The sequence below is a fragment of the Gopherus evgoodei genome, chromosome 4, assembly GCF_007399415.2.
Source record: "Gopherus evgoodei ecotype Sinaloan lineage chromosome 4, rGopEvg1_v1.p, whole genome shotgun sequence".
NCBI lineage: Eukaryota > Metazoa > Chordata > Testudines > Testudinidae > Gopherus > Gopherus evgoodei.
In genome coordinates, this window is record NC_044325.1 from 40,612,610 (window position 1) to 40,638,505 (window position 25,896).

Genomic DNA, 25,896 nt, shown 5'->3' on the forward strand with positions numbered 1-25,896 from the left:
CTGCATACCTTAGCCTCCCAGTCAGGGCCTCAGAGATACTTTTGTAGCAGGCCTTTTGAAGGTGCCTATGAGGGTGCTGTACCAGTTGCTGTTTCAGATCCACCTCCCCTTTAATTTTTGGAATGTCTGTCTCTCTTCAGCTCTGCTTGGGCATACATAACATTGGATTGATGGTTACTGAGTACAGTGACAGTTGGATATACCCTTCAGTTTTTATCCACCCCTCCCTGCCAGCTTCCACTCCTACCTTGGATCTCTATCCCCTCAGTGGATATGCCAAGAAACTGAGATTCAGCATGGGCTCCCTGGCTTCCATCATTCCCGCCCTGGACCCAGGAAACTGGTACAGTGCCCTTGACTTAAAGAAAACATACTTGCACATTTCTATCTTCCGTAGCCACAGAAAATTTCTTAAGTTTGTAGTGTGTTATTGCCACTATCAATTCCCTTCCCTTCCCTTCAATCTGTTGGCAGCCTTAAGGATTTTTATGACATGTATGGCAGTTGTAGCAGCCTTCCTCAAGTGGTGAGATGTTCAGGTCTACCTGTACCTCAATGATTGATTGATCAAAGGTTGGCCACAGGCTAAAATGCAAGACAGCATCAGCACAGTCTGAACTACTTTCAGGGTGCTGGGCCTGCTGATAAATGAGCAGAAGTCAATTCTTTTCCTGGTTCAGCAGCAAAGAATCCTGTGGCACCTTATAGACTAACAGATGTTTTGGAGCATGAGCTTTCATGGGTGAAATCCACTTCGTCAGATGCATGTAGTGGAAATTTTCAGGGGCAGGTATATATATATATGCAAGCAAGCTAGAGATAACGAGGTTAGTTCAATCAGGGAGGATGAGGCCCTGTTCTAGCAGTTGAGGTGTGAAAACCAAGGGAGGAGAAACTGGTTTTGTAGTTGGCAAGCCATTCACAGTCTTTGTTTAATCCTGAGCTGATGGTGTCAAATTTGCAGATGAACTGAAGCTCAGCAATTTTTCTTTGAAGTCTGGTCCTGAAGTTTTTTTGCTGCAGGATGGCCACCTTAAGATCTGCTATAGTGTAGCCAGGGAGGTTGAAGTGTTCTCCTACAGGTTTTTGTATATTGCCATTCCTAATATCTGATTTGTGTCCATTTATCCTTTTCCATAGAGACTGTCCAGTTTGGCTGATGTACATAGCAGAGTGGCATTGCTGGCATATGTTGGCATATATTACATTGGTGGATGTACAGGTGAATGAACCGGTGATGGTGTGGCTGATCTGGTTAGGTCCTGTGATAGTCTTGCTGGTGTAGATATGTGGGCAGAGTTGGCATCGAGGTTTGTTGCATGGATTGCTTCCTGAGCTAGAGTTACTATGGTGCGGTGTGCAGTTACTGGTGAGAATATGTTTCAGGTTGGCAGATTGTCTGTGGACAAGGACTGGCCTGCCACCCAAGGCCTGTGAAAGTGTGGGATCATTGTCCAGGATGAGTTGTAGATCCCTGATGATGCGTTGGAGGAGTTTTAGCTGGGGACTGTATGTGATGGCCAGTGGACTCTTGTTGGTTTCTTTCTTGGGTTTGTCGTGCTCCAAAATGTCTGTTAGTCTATAAGGTGCCACAGGATTCTTTGCTGCTTTTACAGATCCAGACTAACACAGCTACCCCTCTGATACTTTCCTGGTTCAGAGAATGGAATTTATTGGGGTTCTGCTTGACTTGACCCAAGCCTGGACCTTCCTCCTAGAGAACCCACTTTCAGACCATGGCAAACCTGATATCCAGGGTAATGGTCCATCCAAATATGACAGCTCGAGTGTTCCTCAGGGTACTGGGTCTCATGGTGGCTTGCACTTATGTGGTTCAATATGCAAGGCTTCTCCTCAGCGCCTCTTCTCCCCCCCGCCCCCGATGTGGCTAGCATCAGTGTACTCCCCAAGCACTGCAGACACCACTTGGACTTAGTATTTATGGTATTCCCCCTGCATCCTGGTCCTCACCTCCCTGGGCTGGTGGAGAGAACCCAGGTTAGTAATGATGGGAGTGCCCTTCATTGCCCCACAATTGTTGATGTCTTTAGTCTTGGATACATCAAACATATGGTGAGGAGTCCATCTCAATACATCAGGACTCGGCCTCTGGTCCTGGGAAGAATTCTCTCTTCACATAAACGTCAGGGAGCTCATGACAGTGTGCCTGGCATGCTAAGTGTTTCTTCCCTAAGTCTCAGGCAAGGTGATTCAAGTTCTGAGAGACAATACAGTGGTCATGTTCTATATCAACAAGCAAGGAGGGGCTCAATCCTTTATCCTGTGTCAGGAGGCCATTGGTCTATGAGACTTCTGTGTGAAACACTCCATTCATCTTGAGGTGTCCCATCTCCCAGAAGCCTGGAACGTATTGGCGAATCATTTCAGTTTGTCCTTCTCCTCTCACCACAAGTGGCTTCTTCATCCAGAGTTCATCAGTGTCATCTTCCAAAAGTTGGGGCCTTCTCAGGTGGACCTGTTGCCACCAGGCAGAACAAAAAATGCCATTAGTTCTGTTTGCTGCGCAGACTCCCTCTCCAACAGCTTCCTGCTCTTGTGGTCAGACTGACTACTATATGTCTTTCTCCCGATCCCCTTGCTTCACAGCATTCTTCTGAAAATCAAATGGGACAAGGCAGGAATCTTTCTAATAGCCTCAGAGTAGCCATGCTGACATTGGTTTGGCATGCTTCTGGACCTCTTGGTAGCAGTGCCACTCTCGCTGCCATTCTACCTAGACTTGATTTCACAAGACCATGGCCGGTTGCTTCATCCAAACATTGCTTCCCTGCACTTGACTGCGTGGATGCTTCATGGACGCTTCGTGGCTGAACCCTGAAGAAGGCCTGCTAGGAACAAGTTCATCATGTCTTGCTAGCTAGTAGGAAGCCTTCCACCAGTTTACCTACTTGGCCAAGTGGAAACGTTTCACTTGTTGGACCTCTGAACGGGATCTCTCTCCATCTCAATCTTCTCTTCAGCTGATCTTGGATTATTTTCTCCACCTAAAGCAGCAAGGTCTAGCACACTCATCTATTAAGGTTCATTTGGCAGCTATCTCAGCCATCCACCTGCAGTAAATGGCGTATCAGTGTTTTCTCACAAAATCATAGTCTGGTTTCTCCAGGGGTTGGAAAGACTCTGTCCTCAAATTTGTGAACCCCCCTGCCCCCATCCGCCATGGAACTTAAAGCTGGTCCTATCAAGGCTTACTTTTAAGCAGTTAATGTTGTGCTCACTACTACTTCTCTCCTGGAAGGTTGCCTTCCTAGTGGTGATTACCTCGGCCATAAGGGTCTCTGAGATCAAGGCCCTTACGTCAGAACCACCTTATCTGGTGTTCTTCAAGGACAAGGGCCAACTGTGCCCATGTCCAGCTTTCCTGCCAAAGGTGGTGTCACAATTCCACAAAAACCAGGTCATCTTTCAACTTCTCTTCTTCCCAAAACTTCAGAAAAGCTCTGAGGAACTACTGCTTCATGTGTTGGATGTTAGGCAGTCCCCCAACTTTTATATTGAGAAGACTAAGCCCTTCCACAAATCCACACAACTCTGTGTAGCAGTAGCAGAAAGGATGAGCAGGCTATCTGTGTCAACCCAAAGAAACTCATCCTGGATAACCACCTCTGGCCATTGTGACCGCTCATTCCACAAGAGCCCAGGCATCATCAGCAGTGTTTCTTGTGCAGGTACCAATCCAGGACATCTGCAGAGCCACAACCTGGTCGTCGGTTCATACCTTCGAATCCCACTATGCTATCACCCAACAGGCCCAAGACGATGCCAGTTTTGGGAGAGCAGCGTTGCAGTCAGCACATCCATGAACTCTGAGCCCAGCTCCTGGGGTATTGCTTGTGGATCACCTAGGATGCACTGGACATGAGCAAGCACTTGAAGAAAAAATGGTTACTAACCTTTTGTAACTGTTCTTTGAGGTGTGTTTGCCACATCCATTCCATAACCCATTCTCCTACCCTCTGTCGGAGTTACTGGCAAAAAGGAACTGAGAGTGTGTAGGTTTGACAGTGTCCCTTATACCCGTACATATGTGTGTAGCTTCAGAGGGTGCTAGAGCCAGCCCAACGGATACTAATAAGGGAAAAATCTCTGGCAACAGTGCAGGCAGCGTACACACACCTAACATGGAATGGACATGAGCAACGCATCCTGAAGAACAATCATTTCAAAAGGATAGTAACCATTTTTTTGCTACCTATTCTAGCTCAGGCTAGAGATAGAGGCATGTTTTTATGCCACAAAGCCAGGAGTACAGTTTTGGGTCAATGGTCAGAGTTTTCCGTTCTTCTAATAAGTGCAGTGGAGTAGGAGGCCCATTGGCATATTCCTTTGGTAGCAACTTGCATGGTTGGTTTTCTTCAGTCCCTTGTGAATGTAATACTCTTTTGGTTATTCCAGACACATCTTTTTTTCTCACTTAGCTTTAAATTTATGTAAATATTCTGAGTTATAAAATAATATTTTTTTTTGCCCAAATGATAAGTGGTTTACCTGCTTATTGTGATAATCTCTTCTCAAATTGCGTTCCAGTAGATGACTTATAAGAACTTTCTAACCTAATTCTACCAACTCCGCCTTAAGGAATTATTTCACAAGAAAGATGTCAGCACCCACAACTATCACATCCCTATCAACGGTCATATAAGAAAAAAGAATCATCTGTCTGGACATCTCTAGTTGTCACCTACCACCTTACACTAGAACCCATATGTGGTATCATCAAACAATTGCAACCCATGCTTGATGGGGACCACAACCTTAAAAAATTCTTTCCCAAACCCCTCTTCTGGCTTCAAACAATCCCTGCAACCTCACCAAGCTCATCATCAGAAGCAAGCTTTCCACAGACAAGAGCACACCAACTCAAAGTGGCACCAGCTCATGCAATAACAACGGATGAAAAATCTGCAGTCTTATCTCCATTGCTATGATGATCCATACCCCCACCCCAATACACCTTTTAAGATCCATGGGTCCTACACATGCCTATCACAACATGTGGTGTAACTCATCTAGTGCATCAGATGCCCCAACAACTGTTATCGGAGTAAACTGAGAGACAAGGCCGTCCTTAGGCATATGCAGCATATGCAGCTGCGTAGGGCACCCAAAATTTTGGGGCACCCCTGGGTCTTAATGTCCATCCGTCTGCGCTTTCCTATCCTTGTTCTGACCTTTCCTGCAGGCTCCTGGCACAGATGGCTGTTGCAGTCTGGTGAGTCTTCCTCCAGAGGGGATCTCATTCTTAAAAGTGAAAAAGCCTTCCTGCCTGCCAGACTTATTAGCACAACATTGAAACTGTTAAAGAGCCATTCAAATGGTAATGAAGACATTTAACCGGCATTTGCCAACCCCCAGGTATATACTGTCAGTTTCTGAATTTACTGACAAAAACAGTTGTGCATTATGGTAATATTTACTCAGAACATGTTACTCCATAGGACCTTAGTTTAAAATTTGCTTTAAAAATATTTTATTAGTGTGTTGCTGAAGATTATAAAATCATACCTCTAAAAAAAAATCCTTGTATACAGTTTTAGATGCACAATCTGAGTATTCATCTTTAGCCTTAAATGCTTGGATCTTCAGCCATATAGTTTTTTTTTTTTTGTTTTTAAATAAATCCTTCAAAAGACCAGCCTTATCTCAAATACATATGCGAGCCTGGGCTGCTGTCAGGCATAGGGTCACCAGTTTAATAATACTACATAGGGCCCCATAAATCCTCAGGATGGCCCTGCTGAGGCAATAACTATGCTCTCAAAGGAACTCACACAGAAAAATGATAAAAGAAAAACACCCAGTTACTTGTGGGTGAACACTGTTCATAAGGTAATCACTCCACTTCTTACCTCTCAGTCCTTGACCTCAAAGGAAACCTGCACAACACCTTCAAAAGAAAGGCCTGAGAGCTAAAATATGTAACTCTTCTAGACAATAAAAAGCATGGACTTAACAGAGACATTGCTTTTATGGTTCATTACAAAAATTTGTGATTCAGTTTACTGCCTGCTAATCCTTAATTGCCCACTTCATTGTAAGTGGTCTCCTATAGCACTGTGAACCCCTTACGCTTAACAATTTGTCCCACCTTGTATTTAGCTCAGACACTCTAGTTACTTTCTCCAGACCTGAGGGAGAACTCTGTAAAGCTCAAAAGCTTGTCCATTCTATCAAGAGAAGTTGGTCCAATAAAAGATATTATGTCGCCTACCTGTCTCTGAACTTATAACATTAACATGCAAAGATAACAAAATATTTGTTTCCATAAACATCTTTTCATTCAAATACACATGAAAAGCCCATTCTTTCTAGCCCATACCCAGTAAGAGTTGGCTTTACCTTTGTCAGAAAGAAGTAGAAGGTTGAACAGAGCAAGGATAGCATTGTAGTAAATAAGAGCAGTTGAATTATCAGAAGTTTTCAGATGCAGTCTAGTGTGTGAGCCTTTAAGGTGATATTTTAAAAACTAATGGTCTGTCTGTCTGCTTTGCACAGACTTTAATATTCTGATAGTAGGGTTCATACAAACAGTTAGTTTGACTAGATACAATTGACCAAATGTTCCCTTTCCCCAACTGTTTTGCATTTTGCTCTATGAACTGGTTGCCTAGTTGGTTCCACCCTGAAGTAGCTGCATTTGCAGTTGAAGAGATTTATGTGTATGAGAGTTCCTTTCATTTTCTTTATTTTAATGTCACTTTCTTTTCTATGATTTTTAGCTCTTTGATATGCCTATTACATTTGTTTAAATTGAAATATTTATGGACTATTTATTTTTACTATACCAGGAAAATAAAATAGAGCAACATATTTGTAATACCAGTGGTGTGAGAGTGCTTTTTAAAATTTTATGTTGTTGTTGTTTAATGGCCTAAATATCATTTAGCATGTGTTAAGCCGATTCCCTGCTCTGGCACTTTGAGTGCAGAAGATGGGGGCCCGCAAGGATTTAAAAAATTAATACTGGCTACTCCAGGCTTGTATTAAACTCCCGAGATTACAGCTTTTCTCTGACCTTGGCTTGGTAAATGCTGCCACCATCCAAAGGCAAAACCCCTTTTGGAACCAGAAAGGTGCATTTGGGAATTCTTTCCTGTGCTACATAGGTGATTAAGGAAAACTGTATTAAGTAATTGAGACATGGGGGCATAATGAAGTTTACATATTTAGCTTTAGCTGAGACATTTAACATTTGAATGCTTAACATTGCATTAACTTAGTCTTTTGTCTTCAAAGTCTATGTGCAGACACATATCATTATGGCAGCATTTGAAGCAGTTATCTGTGCAAGTGGTAGATCTGGAAATTAATTTTTTAAAATTGTAATTTAAAACAAAATTAGAAGAAAAGTATTTTTAGAGAATATGTTAATGTGAGATTTCAGATTCATCAACCTCATGTTTACATTAGCGTAATATTCAAGAATTTGAGTTGTTTGTAATGGAAATATGCAAATTTAAAGAAAAACTGTTATTAAATATTTAAATATAACCCAAGGGCCTTCCATTAAGGCTCTAAGCTGTTGCTGTAATTTTAAAGCATTTTAAAGACAACATGCATATCAGATCAGGGCATACATTGCTTTATATCTTAAGCACTTTACAGTAAAAACAAACTATAAAGGGCAAAATAATACATAAACTCCTATTTTGCTTTTGCTTTGTTTTGTACTTACTATGAGTTTGTGGGATGAGTATGCAAATAAATAGCATCATATAAATGAGTGTTATCCAAATAAGCTGCATTTTTATGAAATGCTGTGAATTGCACAATATCTAAGGCTTTACATAGCATAATGTTCAGGATCCTAGCTCTTTTGTAGATCAGTTATATTTTCTATCAGTTTTAGTATCTAATGCCTTATGCGTAACTATCTGTCCCACTTTGTATTTAGCTGTGACACTCTGATTACTTTTTCCAGACCTGAAGAAGAGCTCTGTGCAGCTTGAAAGCTTATCTCTTCCATTAATGAAAGTTAGTTCATTAAAACATATTACCTCGTCCACTTTGTTTCTCTCATATACTGGGACAACATGGCTATAACAACACTGCAAACAACATATCTAGTATCTTGTCATTTTTGTTTCAGAGAAAATAGAGAGGAGGAAGTTTTGGACCGTAAACAGTGGGTAGACTGAGTTCAATGACACACACAACCATATTTTGAACATTCTCGGAAAAACTATGTTTTAGGAAAATCAGTTGTCCCTTTTTATAGTGAAAACCTCCACAGGAAAACTTCACATTCTCTTTTATAAACAAACCAAACATACACATATGCACACACACACACACTTGCCTCTGCAAAGGCAAGAGTTTGCCCTTAAAACATCTCAATTTTCTGCGATGAAAATTAGGGAGATGTTGGTAGTGTTCTGAGTAACCTCTGGGGAGGAATGGCAACCTCTGCTCCTCTCTCATGTTGACTTCTCCATTAATATAGCTTTTAGTATTTAATTTTTATTTTTAAAAAATACAAAAAACATACCCACAGTTCAGTGATTGCACATTGAAATGAACACAGCAATGCAAGATTCAGAATGTATTTGAAACATGATCAGGAAACAAACCCTTTACTTTATGTACAATAGAAAATAAAGTGTGTTTCTTTGAAACTTTTGTAATAATTGAAACTGTTTCTAATAATACTTTAGTTATATTGTATCTTTTTCCTAGGCTGAGTTTTTAATACATTCTGAATCTCACTGTGTGTAATTTAACATTTGCTTTTTGAAAATATAAAATGAAAAAGCTATATTGTTGCAATGTTATAGTTGACCGAACTGTGTAAATATAAACAAATCCATATGTTACAGGGTGTGCCTCCCCTGTAGGGACCCCTGCTTGCCTGGGGTGGGGAGGAGCCTTGCAGGCACTCTCTTCCTCCCTCCGTTTCCCTTCTTTCAGGGCTCCTTAAGAACTCCACACAGGTCCAACAAGGTATAAGACGAATCCCCCTGCTGGGATTCTACTTCATTAAATACAAATAAACTTAAAATCAGGTCTCTGTCCTAGGACTCAGGGATTGCATAGCCCTCCTCCTCAGGGCCTATGATTCTCTAGGAGCTCCTCTCTAGTAGGAGAGCTACTCTCTCTGTGACTACTTTCCTGTAACTGAGCCTGATGGCCATTTTCAGGCTGAGGTGCTTGTTACTCAGCTACCTAGATAGGCTTCTTCCCCTTAAATTAACTTGTCATGGGTACCCTCGGCCTGGACTCACCTTAAAGGAGCCATCGACCCTGTGACACTATAGTTGTAGATACTAAAGCTATCATAATTCTGTCTTGCTGTGTGCACTCATGCATGTCTGTATTTGTGTGTGTAACAGCATATGCAGTCTGAAGTAATGCACATGCACAAGGGAGTTGGGTTGTAACTGCTGCAGAAACCTTAACTTTGAACACCTAACTCTTGTGTCGGTTTGAACTCTTAAGTAGATTGCATGAACATATTTTTTTAATTGATATACTGCTCGGTATTTATAAACACTGACCTGGTCACCATTGTACCTAAGTATCTTTTTAACTGAAATACAACAAATTTAGTCTCCTTTCTCAGCCAGTAAAATAAATAGCTTGATTAACTCTCAGAATTGTTTTTATTTGTCATTGTATAAATGTGCTTTTTTGTGTGAATGAAGAACTTTTTGAGGGAAAACTAAGTTGAAGAAATGAGCTCTTAAAGTGATGAAGTCTGTGATAATTCTTCTATCTTGTTGAAACAATTTTCGTAGTTTAGATCCAACTGCTATGAAAATTTTGTTTCCACATGCTCAAGCGTTCTACTGGTGGTCATCAGTTTCATTGTTCTGGTTGTACACAGCTATTATAGGAGTTCATGGTCACTTTAGAAGGGCTTTGGATATGAAGATGGAGACCTTGAACTGAACTTTTCATTAGTTCCACAATGAATTCAGAAAGTGGATGTTTGTGGTAAACTCTTACTAAGAATAGATCCTGTGTCTTTGGATTTTGTAGGAGGTAGAGTTTTAGATTGGTGTTTTCATTCCAAGATACAAGTTGAAATTATCAACCTTTAAAGTAATGAATATGTGAAACATTGTGGGCGGGTCTGTATTTGATAGGATAAAGTGCAGACGTCTTTCCAGTTGTATAGATAGAGGTGGGTATCTTGCCACTATTCAGGTTCAGCTTTAGTATCTAATAATGTTTTCCTTAGTACTGGTCATAATTAATGCAAGTACGTAGTACTTGCTACTACCAGCATATTTTAGGTGGGTAGTAGGTTTCCCATGTCAAAGAAAGTGTTAATATTTGTAGGGGAAACATGCATCTATTCTTTATCCATGCAGGAAAGGCAAGGGTCAACCTTTGGAGTCTGGAAGTTTATAGATTAGAAGGATGCCAAGGTCAATCTTGTCTTTGCACTCATAAGAGTGTGTGTGTGTGTGTGAGAGAGAGAGAGAGAAAATAAATATCTCCTCCAGTAAGAGAGATTATATTGTTTTTGTTCAGAAATTTCAAGCATAGACAATAATACTTATAACTTATGAGGATTTGGTAACTCTGCTGTAATAAAAAGCACAATATTTCCCCCCTTTAAGGCTTTAAGGAAACGAGATGCTAAAGCTGATGAAATGGAAGGACTGATGAAAAATAAACTTTTGAAATCTGAAAATGAAAAGAGCAAAGTAAGAATTTAATTTTCTCTTTTTAAATTATTTTTTAAAATCAGTTTTCAGTTTAGTCTTTTTCTGTTGTGATCGTTTCCAACTGCTTGTGGTCTAGAACAATGTTTCTCAACCTTTTTGATACCAAGGACTGGCTTGCTGCCTTCCTAAACTCTGTCAGGGAGATCTCAGGGTGCCGGGTCACAGACTGTCATTGAGAAACACTGGTCTAGAATGTTCAGTCTCTTATGTTATGTTCAAGGCCACATCTTGCTTCTTTTGTAAGAGGCAATAGCAGTGTGAAATCCTGTGTTTTTAGTTTTTTAAAACTTCTTAGCACCATACACTGCAAAGACGACCAAAACTGAACTCTTCGTCTTCCCTCCAAAGCCCTCATTTCTACCCTTCTTTTTTGTTATTGTTGACAACAACATCAGCAACCCCCCAGTCAGTCAAGCCTGTAGCTTAGGGATTACTTTGACACATCCCTTCACCTTGTCCCACACAGCTAAACCATGTACAAAGTTGTTGGCTTCCTACTTCACAGCAACTCTAAGATCTGACATATTCTTTACGTCCTTGCAGCTCACTCTCTCATCAGGATTATTTCCCATTTTGATTATTAAAATCTCCTCTTCCTCTTCCTGGCCTCTCTGACACCCATATAACTTTCCTACAGTCCATAGAAATGCTGTTGTTAAGATTAGCTTCTTTGCCAGTAGTTTTACCATGCCACTCCTTTTTGTATCTCTCCACTGGCTGCCCTTTCTCCACTGCATAAAGTTCAGAATTGTTATCAGTGCCTTCAAAGCTTTGCTCTTCCCTGCTATATCCACCCATGTATTGTTTCACATTCTCCTACCTACTCTGCTTTGCCATTAATATCAGGCTTGTCTGCCTATTTATCAGCTTCTCTGATAAACCTTTCTGTGCCACCCTCCATGCTGCCATTTAGGCAAATACAATTTTCTCTGTCCAAAAATAACTTTGCCTCTGGAGAGGGTCTCAATAGAGTAGTTACAGGGATGAATTAACTGCACCGTACACCGAAGATTAAATGCATTAGTACTGCTGGAAATTGAACATCCATTTGATTTATTATTTCTGGTAGTGCCCATAAAGTGCTAGCTTCTCCTTCGCATCATCATATTTAAGGTAGATATTTTAATTGCATAGAAGTCTGGACACTTATAATTTACATTTTCAGGCCAGACATCAGAGTGGTATAGAAACATTAGGAGCAGAGTTAACAGGAGTAATGAAACCCAGGTTTCCATCAGAACCTTGCAGAGCACTGTCAGTAGGTCATCAGGTGAAGCATCAACTATATGCACTTTTTGAAGTTTTTATAAATGAAGCACGCAGCAACAAGAATTTTTATTTTTAAAAGTCATTTTCAGATCATATAACAATGTCAGTCTATTACTTTTCAGTCTAAAATGTTACACTTTTCTTCTTGGCCCTGGAGAAGTACATTTTTTGAAGCTTGACTAAAAACAGTTAAGCATTTTGTTGTTATCTACCACATAGTACGGAATTGCACAGTTAAGGTAACAAAACAGTTTAATGACAACATGAAGAGAAAAAAAATGGAACTCCTTCCCCCACCCTCGGTCTTTCTTTAAAAATGAGTATCATATTATCTCGGACCAAGTTCTGTTATATATCAGCCATTATTCCATAGTTATTGTGTGGTATGGCTAAAAGGCAGAATTAAAATGGTTTGAGTGCCCTACCTGTGTATTTTCATATTTTAACATGTTTGGATTTCTTTTAAACATAATCTTTTACTCTGAATTTCTTGAGTTTTTAGTTTTTTTTTTTTTGGATAATTGTGTCATCTTTCTAAAGCAATTTATCCTAAATTAGTGATATGTGCTCTCAGTTTTAACTCCCATTTTAACATTATTTTAGTTTGGGAATGCATATGCCATTTTGTAGCTACAGGTGGTAGTACAGAGTATATATGAGATAAATGATTACATACTGCATGATAAATTTATAAATGGTATCATTGTAATAATTGTAGGTACGTTTGTAGCATCTTATAACACAGTTTGCTTTACATGTTCAGGGTTAGAAGTATAAGAAATTATTTTTATTTTTAAATACAAGTTTAGTTTTAAATAGTTAAAATATTTTAGTACCAGGATGAATGTGTAACTTTGTCTCATCATCTTTAATCAAATTATAAGCTTGAGCAGGAGTTGGAGCGGTCCCAGAGGAAGTTAGATCAGTCAGAAGACAGTCGGGAGGCTCTTCTGCATCAGGTAACAACTTTCATGCCATGAAAATCCTCCTCCTTTCATATTAAGTTAGGCTTAAGCCTGTCTCTTTTATCTTGCTGTCAGTTACTGTAATAACAGCATTGTTGGGGGGGGGGGGTGGAGGAAGGAAGGAAGGAAGAAAATGTGCAGAGCAGTGCCTACTAGACTGATCTACATAAGATCATATGAAAAATGGGAGCTTCTCAGCATTAAAGATAGTCACTAAACCCATTCCTTCAATGGCATTATGTCATGTTTATATTTACAGAAGCTCCTTCAGTGTCTAGTCTTGGTGTGTGTTATAAAAATAGACTGGATCAAGAAGACAAACTGTTCCCGAGAGCTTCATTTGTTGCAGACATCCAGCTGGAGGATGAAGAAATATGTATAATACATTATGTAGGCATTTGCATTTCTAAGTGTCTCTGAATGCATTACTGTCTCAAACACACTTTTTTCTGTGTGTACTTTTAAAATAGTTGAGTTATTTACATTGGATAAACACATGCACTGTTCTAGGTGCATTTCAGAGGGTATTTTTGCATATTGTATGTTTGTAACTGTTCTGTGATATGCAGTACATAGTATTGTTGATAGTCAGTGACTCCAGACATCAGAGTGATATAGAAACACTTGCTACAATAGAAATATAGTAAAAGTACTATGCAAACTGTCTATATTTGGGCCTGAACAAGGCACACAGAAACTGTTGAATCTGAAAGACCCGGGAATCCAATATAGCATCAGAAACAATGAGGAGTCCAGTGGCACCTTAAGAACTAACAGATTTATTTGGGCATAAGCTTTCGTGGGTCAAAAACTCACTTCTTCAGATGCATGGAGTGAAAATTGCAGATACAGGCATAAATATATATTGGCATGTGAAGAGAAGGGAGTTACCTTACAAGTGGAGAACCAGTGTTGAAGGCCAATTCAGTCAGGGTGGATGTGGTCAACTCCCAATAATTAATGAGGAGGTGTCAATACCAAGAGAGGAGAAATTGACTGGACTTCTACATAGAGTGCTTCCACAGATATGCGCAGGCTGAAATTGTGAACAAACAGCATCACTTGCCCCATAAATTCATCTATACAGAACACAATGCCATTCATAGCCTCAGAAACAACTCTGACATAATCAAAGGGGGTGCTGTAGCCATCATGAACTGATTGGATTATGAACAGAAGGCAGCCAGGCAACTCTCCAACACCACATTCTACAGGCCATTATCCTCCAGTCCCACTGAGGAGTATCAAAAGAAACTACACCATCTGCTCAGGAAACTCCCTGCTACAGCATGGGGAAAAATCTACACCGACACACCTGTAGAAACCTGACTAGGGGTATTCTATCTGCTATCCAAGATTCATAAACTTGGAAATCCTGGACACCCCATCATCTCAGGTATTGGCACTTTTACAGCAGGATTATCTGGCTATTTAGACTCTCTCCTTATACCCTACGCTGCTTCTTTGAGTGATTGCTCATGTGTATTCCACAATAGGTGTGCGTGCTCGCCACTTGCACCAGTGCTGGAAGTTTTTCCTCTAGCAGTACCCATAGAGGAACGCCCCTAGCGACCCTTGGAGTGGTGCCTCCACGGCGTGGTATAAGGGGCACTGCTCACTCCCCCCACCCTCAGTTCCTTCTTGCTGCCAGTGAAGGTGCTTCAGAACTGCTCTGCTCCAGCTTGTCTGTAGCTTTCCTCCAGAACTCTTGTTTGTTCGGTGTAGTAGTACCTGTTGTTGAAGTAGTTAGATTAGTTTAGTTTAGTGCGCCTGGACCGGGGCATGCCCAGGGGGGTTTTATGTTGTGCGACACTTGTAGGCGACCGGTGCCAGTGAGCGATCCGCACTCAAACTGTTTATACTTTCTGGGTGAAACTCATCTCAGCAAGATTTGCAGGTCTTTCAGGTCTTGGACCAAGAGAAAAAGAGACATTTGGCTCCGGGCTATCCTGATGGTGTCGGCATTGACCCTGACTCTGGCACGCCGCTCCGAGTCGGCACCACGTACTGCAGTGTCGGGGCACAGCGACCCATCGGTGCCATCTACCAGTTGGCACCACTCCCTATCCATGAGGCACGCCAAGAAGGTTAAGAAGAGGCCCGCCGTGGCACCGAAGGAAAACTGGGGGAGAGGCTAGACCCACGTTGGTCAGTCCTTGGTCCCCATCGACCTCCAGGCCTCTCACTCAGGTTGAACGGAATAGCCCAGACCATTCTGAGCAGGCTTCCCCAGATGTCCGGATGCCCTCTTCACCAGAGGCCCTGCAAGCAGCCCGGAACGTTATGTCCATGCCGGTACCAGACCACATTGCCTTCTCTGTCCTCATATCTACTCTAGGGACATCATCATAGGACCCAGCCACACCATCAGAGGCTCATTCATGTACACATCTACTAATGTGATATATGCCATCATGTGCCAGCAATGCCCCTCTGCCATGTACACTGGCCAAACTGGACAATTGCTACATAAAAGAATAAATGTTCACAAATAAGACATCAGAAATGGTAACATACAAAAGCCAGTAGGAGAACACTTCAATCTCCCTGGACATTCAATAACAGATTTAAACGTAGCCATTCTTCAACACAAAATCTTCAAAAACAGACTTCAAAGAGAAACTGCAGAGCTCCAGTTCATTTGCAAACTGAACACCATTAATTTGGGCTTGAATAGGGACTGGGAGTGGCTGGCTCACTACAACATCAATTTTCCCTTTCTTGATATTGACACCTCCTCATCAGTTATTGGGAGTAGATCACATCCACCCTGACTGAGTTGGCCTTCAGCACTGGTTCTCCACTTGTAAGGTAACTCCCTTCTCTTCATTTGCCAATATATATTTATGCCTGTATCTGCAATTTTCACACCATGCATCTGAAGAAGTGGGTTTTTTACCCACGAAAGCTTATGCCCAAATAAATCTGTTAGTCTTTAAGGTGCCACCAGACTCCTTTTTGTTTTTGTTGATACAGACTAACATGGCTACCTCTCTGATATTTTTAGCATCAGAAACTCTCCCTATTTACTCAGTGCTTTACCTTCTCCCTCTTTTTTGGAGAGCTAGAAAAAGAGATGAAATTGGTTGAGGGGGATTTGGAGCTCAGTTCCATTAGCATTCATTGTTTGACTTTTGTTAGCATTTTCAACTCAGAAATCTGTACTGTTGTTTTATTTTGAACTCAGCCCATTGTGTGTAAGTATCTCAGAAGATGTAATGTCTCATACATGCTGAAATACCTAGGCACAGTGAGGAGGATTAAGAATAATATTTCTTGCTTTAATTCTGGTTCTGTACTTGGCTTGTTATAACACACACGTTAATGGTGCTCTATCAAATGTTCTTTGTATTGTTAATATTGTACAGTATTGTTAATATGTGACATACAATACATTGGGAAAGAAAATGAAAGTGAGCTGCAGAATCCTCTTATACTAAAGAAGCGTTGATATGTTAATATCACACTTCTGATGATTGCAATCTGCCCCCGCCCCCCCCCAAATCAGAGATAGAGATAGAATAAGCTAATTACAGCATGTGAGAATGATTAGAACATGGCCTGGTTTAGATTAAAGCCTTTCCTTGCAACTGCCAATGTGATGATTTATACTAGCTCGTCTGGTGTTTTGATTATCCCTTTCTGACCATATCTAGGAATGAACTTTCATTTCTTTCATGCTTGCCCTCTCTGAGCACTTAGGGATCTGCTAAAGAAGTGGTAATTATATCAAGTCTTTTAATGTTTATGGTGTTTGGTAGAATTGTTTACATTTTTGTTTTGTTTTATTAAATGTTTGGTACTTGTCTATTTGTTAGATTGAGGATCTCCATTCCCAATTATTGAGAGCAGAAGCGGACCGTGTGGATTTGCAGCATCAAGTTTCACAGGTTGCCATGCACCACCAAAGCTGCCATGATGAGCAAGAGGACGACAGGAGAATTAGATCAGGTACAGTCTTTTCCTGTTTTTTGGGACATAAATTTATGACTTTGCAAGAGAACAGTCTTTTTCTTTGAGTTGTAATCTAGATCCTCTGTTGGTTGAACTAATACAGCTAGTTATCTTCTTGGCTCAATTAACTTTTGTTTGTACTGGTGTCGGATGTTAGTAGCTAAGTAGTTATGAGAAACACAAGTTATGAGAAGACTACAAATACATTATCTTCATACTGATTATTTAAAAAAATCAAAATTTATAGTATTAAATTGAGCAGCATCAATGGTTTCTTCACAGAAGAGAAATTTTGAACCGTTTTCATAGTATCAAAGGATTTACACAAAAATTTTGATAGTCTTTTTCTGAAAGTTGGTATTTCTACCTATTGTGAGGTTAACTCTTGACATATTGCAGCATAGTGCAAGATTCACCTCTCTGTGTAGATTTTTCCTTAAAAAGGCTGCTAAACTGTCTGTTAAACCTCCAAATTGTCCTTCAGAAATGACAACTTATTCTAGGGAGAAGTAGAGAATATAAAAAGAACAGGAGTACTTGTGGCACCTTAGAGACTAACACATTTATTTGAGCATAAGCCTTCGTGGGCTACAGCCCACTTCTTCGGATGAACTGGGGCTGCAGCCCACAAAAGTTTATGCTCAGATTAATTTGTTAGTCTCTAAGGTGCCACAAGTACTCCTGTTCTTTTTGCGGATACAGACTGACGCTGCTGCAACTCTGAAACCTGTAGAGAATATAGTTTCAATCACATTCAGTTAATGCTTGTATTTGCGACATCTTAGAAATGTGAAAATAGGTCATGGTATTCAGAATTTTAAAAATATATTTAAAATCTCAAGAGGTAATTGCATAGTAGGCTATAATGTCTCTAAAGTATTTTTGGATAAAAGATTACAAATTGATCTGTATTTGAGCTCTCTAAATGCATCTTGACTTGTGTGTTTTTTAAAAAAGTCAATATCTTCTGGAGTCACTATGGTCTATCATTTATAGTGACACACTTCTGTGTGATTTAGGTGGTTTCTAGGGTAGGTTCAATATCCCAATGAATCTTTCATCAGCTTGGTTAAGTCCTACTTTCTATTTTTGTAACTTCATGTTACAGCTGCTTAATTCCTCTTGCATCCAGACAGATTCTCATGGCCATTAAAATGGAGTTGTGATTCCATGTTTATAAAAATCTTCCCTTCCCCAGAAAACTGAAGAACCTATAGTCCTATATCAAATACTTTATTTTTTTCAGAAGAGGGTGAATTGTTAGCCGTTTTTGAACCACCTGATAAAGTGACCATTATGCTTAAAATTAAACCTATTTGTACATTTAAAATTCCTTTCCAACACTTGTTTTGCAATTATAATAACTATGCTATAAAAAGTTGCTATAAAAATGCAAAGAAAGAAACAAAACCTGTCCTGGAGCAATTTTACCAAAAAGAGGAATAGAGCTTTAAACAAATGTTTCAACAGAAAGTAGTCTGGGGTTAGAGGAGAGAGTCATGCAAAGGGGTAGGGACTGAGGTTTTCTGAATTTCTAATGGTTTTTAAACTGAAGAACCTTGATTGTCAGCTGAGGAACAGCTGATATAATCACTGCAATTTTTAGATAGAAATTTTACCATATAAGTTCTGGATAAGAATGGAAACTTCACATAGTTACCTAGATATAGTAAAAAGTGATACATTGTGACAATTTTTTTATAAAGTACTCTTCTCTAATAGTATAGCATCCAGATCTTGTGACTTTACCTTAATGTGGTTAAATTTTGGCTCTGTTGGAAGTCAATGGTAAGACTCCCATTTCATCCATGTTTTTTTCACTCCTAAAATAAATCTGCCTAGGAAGAGAACATGAAATGGCTTGGCTGCAGTGAATAGAAGGCTAATGTCTTCCTAGCTATGAAATCATACTTTTAACTTTCAGTATCTTCTGGTTATACACTGATAAAATCAATAGCTGTGGGGTATTCATATGTTCCCATTAATACCCTATAATTTATATGGGAAGAAGAAAATAGTACTGCAAAGATAGGAATGAGAGATTTAATTTCTACATTTTAGTTCTTTCATTTAGCATATCAGTTCTGTTTGTTCACAAATGCCTCACAATGTTTTGTAGTTGTTGAAAGGTCTGAGCGGGAGAAGCAAGAGTTGGAGAAACAGATCCTGGAGTTAAGAGCAAAGCTGAATCATAGTGCTGTCATGTCAAAGGTAGAGGAGCTGAAGCAATGCATAGAGCACAAGGATAAGGAGAAAGCACAACTTGCAATGCACATACAGGTAACATTTTCTTTATAAGTGGTTTCCTATGTGTTTGTGGTAGGTGATGTGCTAGGTTGGGTGGTGACATAAAACTCCAAAACAAATATTCCAGTGATACTCAGATCTTAGTGGTTCAGAAGCCATATTAGTGGTTAACATTAAAAAAGAGAGCCACAGTAATGTGAATTCATTGTTTTATTTACTATTTTTATGTATATACAGGGCCAGCCCCAGAACAGATGGTGCCCCAGGTGAAGAGCATCTGAGGTGCTCTCCCTCCATTTGTTAAACTTTTGAATACCTTATTTTTTTATTGCTTTTGTAGCCCATTTCATGACTTTGATACATGATTTGCATGCATGATTTATCACTGTCTCATAAAATGATAAATCTGTACGCTAGGATCTGTAAATTATGCCATATGTAAGCAAATAAAAAGCATTGTTTATAGAAACTTTTTTTTAAATTTTAAGAATAACTGAAATGTACTAACATGAAGAAATTGAACTGTGCACCAACACGAGTGGACCAGTATTAAATAGAGTTGCAGTAGGTGACACTATCTAATGTTAACCCTATCCTTCAGTTCAAAAAGTTTCTGTACTCGCCTTTTGCCCTTCCGAACTGAAGCACAGCATCAGAAATCCAAAGACTGGACAATGCCATTTTCAAGCGATAGAACAGCAAGCAATGTCATTTTCTTCATTGGCCATCAGCAATTTAATACGTTTTAATGAGCTTGAGCTTCGAAAAGCTGCGCTCACCGCTTGCGACTACGACCGGCAGCGTGAGCAGAATCCTCAAAGTATCAACACATTGGGAAAAGTGTTCTCTAGCTCTGCATCATGACTTATTAGAAGAACTTGGAGTGGAGAGTGCTTCCTTTGTTGCAAAATGTGATCGCTGTTGTCCAGTTCAACACAGATGTTTTCATCATTGACATCTGAACATTCCCCATGTGTTAGTCTGGTGAAGATCCGTACAATTGTTCAAGTGTTTTCCTGTTTACTAAGGTCATATAAAAACTTCCAGGTCTTTTTGTGGTGCTTCATTTGTCCAGACCTTTCTTTGATGGACACTTGAGCAGTGTCAACAAGCAACCAAAAAGCCACCTCCTTGAATTTTTCATCCAAGCTTCCTATCACTATATCTCTGCCCTTGTAACCAAGCTGTTTCTTCTTATGATGAATATGAGTTTCCTTAAAGTCAGTCTCAACTCCTAAGTTTTCTGCCATTTCTTTGTGATGGCATTTCAGCTGTAATGGCATGGTCAAATCTGTTGTCTCTGTAGGCCACAATGAAATCAAGTCAGCTTCTCATCAAAGTAGTAGTGGTCACAATGTCCATCTACTAAGTTTTTAATGCCTTAGTTACAACATTGACTTGGAACAGGATATCATGCCAAATTGCTTTTGAGACCAGAAATTTGAAGTCATTGATCTGGTTTACTGGGCTTTGCGCCTTGTGTTGGATTCTGGCCTCTACTCAACTGCATCAGTTCCATCAGGGCATCATAAACAACAATCATGTGGTATCTCACTGACCTTACGTTGTCAATGCAACTCTCTCAGCGAGTGTCACTTAGTGGCTTCATGGTCAGATTTGTGACATTGTGATATCTTCCACCTGATAGTTGATGCTGAAAACAAAACATATGTTCTTTGCACTACTCCAAAGAGAGATACTGAATCTAAAGAAGATGATGCTGCATCTGACATAACCAGGGTGAGGGAATAGCAGCCGTGAGGCATAAAGAAAGCTCTTGGATTCAAGTCAAGGATCCTTGTGTGGATGCCACTGTTTCTTCCTTTCATGTTTGTGCCATTGTCATAGCCTTGGCCATGGCAATCCAGAAGCTTTATTTTATTCTCATTCCAAACTTTCATAAACAGTTCTGGTAGGCTTTTCCAGTACAGATGTCCAGACTGGAAAGAGATCAAGTGTTCCTTTACTTGGACACCCATTCTTGTCAACAAATCTTATGTAAATGGCATCATTTTTTACTGTGACTAATGTTGGTAGTGCAGTCCATTGTTACAGCGTAGTACTTTGCTTTGCTGAGCTGCATCAATATGTTGTTAAGCAACTTCCTTGCTGTAAAGTTGATCAATTAGTTTAGAATTGTTTTGCTGCAGTAATGGTCCATAGCTTCTTTACAAACTAGTTTATGTAGGTGCTTACACATGACATTGTCGTATTTCCCAAGGAGCTCTACCAAACCAAGGAAATTACCCTTCTGTTCAGTGAACAATATATCAGACGAGCCCCAGAAAGCCAAATTATTCTCTGCAAGGAAGAGGGTAATTCAGATCAGATGCTTGAACATGTTTCTCCAATGCTCGGTTTCTACATTTCTACATTGAATAATGTTCTGGTTTTCTGCATCTTTGCATTTATTCAGCTTGAGCCTGGACTCAACTCGCGTCCATTTGGATTGGGCCGTAAAATGACCTGGTGACTTTTCATGTTACTTCAGAGCATCAGCTAAATTATGCCAGCAATTGTACCCAGAAAGCACAAGCAACAATCTGGCATTCTTGTTAAAGATTTTACAAGAAAAATAGATCAGTTTGTCAGTTGATTTTGAGTAAACTAGCCAATGCCGATTCTGTTTCTCACCATTCTTGAGCACTCTTTTGCAGTGTGACTTTGAGAAGAGTTACTTCTGCTCATTTACTGGAAACGTCATAGCCTCGATTTTGCCAGTCCTGTTCAAAATTGTATGGCAGAGTTTAGGATCACTGGCTATAAAGCAGGATCTGATGTATCAGTCTGTGGTGTGCAGTTTTTCTCATTGTTTCTGTCATCATGTGTGGCTTATTCTTCATCATTTCTCTCCTTTTCATGTAAACCAGATTTTTCTTTGTCGTTACTCTCCTTTTCATGTGAGCTAATTCTTCTCTATCATCACTCTCCTTTATACCACCAGGAAAACTGGATGATTCCCCATCACTTCCTTTATATTTCCATTCTTTGTCATCAGGTAAATCTGCTAATTCCTTACTAATAGGACTTCCATCATTTATACTTCACTCCTCAATTTTTTCTGCACTGAAACAATTGCTACTGCCTAAAGCCTGGTCTGTGTTGTTCTTTTTCAGATATTTTCCTGTCAAATTTGCCCCTTGCTGCAATCTAGATTGCAATTGCATTTTTTTGCTTTCTATACTGAGCTCCTGAAGGCTTTTTTAAACACACTGTATTAGGGACAGCAAAAGTCTATGTTCCACAGTCTTAGAAAGTAATCAAACAATATGTATTAAACATTACAAAAGAAATAACAATATTTCTTTTGTATTGTTTCATAGATAGGGGTTCATTAGATATCTCTAGTGTCTCATTAAAAATGTCCTTTGTTAGTCACTACTTATACTCTTCAAATCTTAAAACACAAATATACTTTCACAATTACACCGTAAAACAAGGTCCAGACTATCCTGTGCCTTATATACTCATGAGGGCATGGCTGACAACATTCTGGGAGCTTCAAGGAAAATGTAGTTCTCAAAGAGTCTGGAAGGTTCCATGAGATTCCACAAAGGTCTAGAACATTTTCAGGGGTTAATGAAAAATGAATCCACATACAGAATACATGAAACATTTTACTTCAAATGGTCTATTTTCCTTTTTGTCGCTAACAACAAAAACAGCACCCTAAGCCCGGCACCCTAATCCTGATTAGTTAATAAGTTAGGTTAATAATTAAAATCACACAGTGTTTTAATATGTGCTGCAAAGAGCTGCAGGATGCACATTGAGGAGTCACTTGCGGCTTGCAAGCCTCAGTTTGAATATCACTGAAATAGTTACTCTGACCCTCCTTTAATATCTATTCTCTAAACCCCTTTGAACAGTGTTATGACCTTGCAGAATTTTCACCTCTGTCTTATTCTCCTTCTTTTGGCAACTGAGTCTTCCCCCTCTTTTTGCTCCTATCATTAACACCTATTACACATCTTTATGAAAATACAGATCTGACATTCTCAGAGGCTGCTATCAATGCTCTGTGGAATGATTTTTGGGAGTGTTTAGAGATCTACTGCTTGCTCCCATTTCTCAGACCAAAAGCATCACACCCATCTCCATAATATTTTTGAGCTAAAACTGGACTCCTGAGGTACCTAGTAATCTGAAACAATATATTCTACTACTGCTGTACTTCTGCAGCACTATAACTACAATAAACCTTAGAAGAATTAAAGAGTAGAAATGCATATTTGTCAAACCATAATTCTACGTATGGAAAGTATCAGTGCAATTATTAATCATCTGTATATAGTGTTTTATGTGTGCATAGTTTCTTGCATAAAGAATGAAGACATAGTCTCTCTGTCAGGGAGCCTACATCTAAGTAGAAATGTGCACTCTATGCACTGAAAGTTTTGTATTGATTGATTATTAGCAGAAATGTCATGATATCATACATTTTTAGATTCTGAGATCTGTATTTTTGAACTTACTTCAATTTTGTACTTCTGGTGAAGTCCCTGAAGGATAATCTGTTTTAGAGTGCGTTTATTATGCCAATCAGGAGAAATAAGGGGTAAATTTTAAAAACATTGCATAGGCTTTTAGTAGTCACTTGACGTTCATTGACTTAAATGAGAATCAGTCTTGGGGCTAAAAATCCATGCAATGTTTTTTGGAATTTAGAAAAGTGTCTTTTAATAGGTATTATTTTATCTTACATGTAAGCCATAAAGTGACATAATATATGTAAATTCATTGACAGTAAATTAAGATCTTTATTAGTGAGAGAATTTGGAAAACAGTATCAGACAATCTCATTTTAAAGGGAAAACATAAGGAGATTTTATATATTTGCAATCTTATCTAGGAAGTTAGCTGTTACTAGTGATTTCATGTGGAAGGTGTTCAGATGTTATGGGTAGCAGCTAGCATATCTGAAATATATTGAAATGTACTGAATTATTAAATTCTGTATTAAAATAATTTCATTCTGTTCTTTGGACTCCTTGGTCTGGTACATCTATTAACTGAAAGCTAAGCCACATTACCAACTACTAACTATCAGCATCAGGTCTCCCTTCTCACACCTGCAAACAACTAGCTTACATTTGCACAGAAGGAGTTAAATGGTTATGAGGTAACAGAGCTGAACAGAAAAATATTTGTAGTTATGAGGGACATCCTAATGAAAGGTTTTCTGCTCAGAGGTAGAATCCTCTCCATGGATCTGCTATTGGTCTGTTTCACACTAACCATTAGGGCAACCTGCAAGGACAACCTACTTGCTTTTACGCTATATGACATTACAAGTTATCCTCCAGGCTGAAAGTACTGGTGTCCTATATTATTAAGGACTTTGATATATCAATAGTGAGTAACCAGTTAGATCCTGAAGTATATAACACTTTTAGAAAGCTAGATAACAAAGTATAAAAAGAACTTTGTGCAATCCTTTAAAAAATACTCTTAAAACCTGTCTATTGCTCTTTGAAGTGCTGTACGCTAGTGCTTATTATTACTCAAGTTTAGATAGCTTAAATGGACAATAATAAGAACTGAACCATTAAAATCAGGATAGGATTGCATCTGAAACAAACTGCTTAATTCCCATTATTATTGTGTAATCAAATTATATCAAATCATGAACAACCTGCTCAGAAGAATAAAACTTCCATTTTTCCCACGACCTGATTTTAGTAATGAATTTGTCATCTGTAAATTAGAAGAAGTACTAAGTTGAGGACTTCTCTAAGCTAAAATGGGATGGTAAGATATCTGGAGGCTTAACTTTGTGTTCAAAATGCTTATATTTACAAAATGAGATGAGAAAACACTGATTTTTTTTGTTGCTTGTGTTAACATATTTATGGATCTCCCTCAAATCGATGCTAGCAAAATTTGCTTTAGAGTGCTGTATTTAAGATAAAATTTCCAGGCTAATGAAATATACTTTTTTTAAAAGCACTCAAGTTTAACAAATAACTCATTAGAAATGTGATCAGTTATGGCAATATTGAATAAGAAATATTTAAAATTCTCATTATAAAATATTATTTTAGCATTCTGTCTTTTTTCATGAAGGTAATTTCAGTCTTCACTGAGAAGTCTGAAGGAATGTCTAGTATAGTGAATGCTTACGGGAAGAGGGTAGGTTTAGAAGATAAAATAAAAAAAGAGCAAGTAAAAAATCACTTAGAAAAGTTAGATGCCTGCAAGTCACCAGGGCCTGATGAAATGCATCCTAGAATACTCAAGAAGTTAATAGAGGAGGTATCTGAGCCTCTAGCTATTATCTTTGGGAAATCATGGGAGACGGGGGAGATTCCAGAAGACTGGAAGGGGGCAAATATAGTGCCCATCTATAAAAAGGGAAATAAAAACAACCCAGGAAACTACGGACCAGTTAGTTTAACTTCTGTGCCAGGGAAGATAATGGAGCAGGTAATTAAAGAAATCATCTGCAAACACTTGGAAGGTGGTAAGGTGATAGGGAATAGCCAGCATGGATTTGTAAAGAACAAATCGTGTCAAACTAATCTGATAGCGTTCTTTGATAGGATAACGAGCCTTGTGGATAAGGGAGAAGCGGTGGATGTGGTATATCTAGACTTTAGTAAGGCATTTGATACAGTCTCGCATGATATTCTTGTAGATAAGCTAGGAAAGTACAATTTAGATGGGGCTACTATAAGGTGGGTGCATAACTGGCTGGTTAACCGTACTCAGAGTAGTTGTTAATGGCTCCCAATCCTGCTGGAAAGGTATAACAAGTGGGGTTCCGC

At 39.2% G+C, this 25,896-nt stretch overlaps 1 protein-coding gene across 1 annotated transcript in view; it reads left to right on the forward strand.

Moving 5' to 3' along the window:
* The window catches only part of CEP128 (centrosomal protein 128), a 407,170-nt gene that overhangs the window by 58,068 nt on the left and 323,206 nt on the right, over nt 1-25,896 (forward strand). Inside the window, 4 exon segments of the mRNA XM_030558988.1 lie at nt 10,587-10,673; nt 12,848-12,922; nt 16,747-16,879; nt 19,002-19,162. Coding sequence (XP_030414848.1) covers nt 10,587-10,673; nt 12,848-12,922; nt 16,747-16,879; nt 19,002-19,162 — 456 coding nt within the window.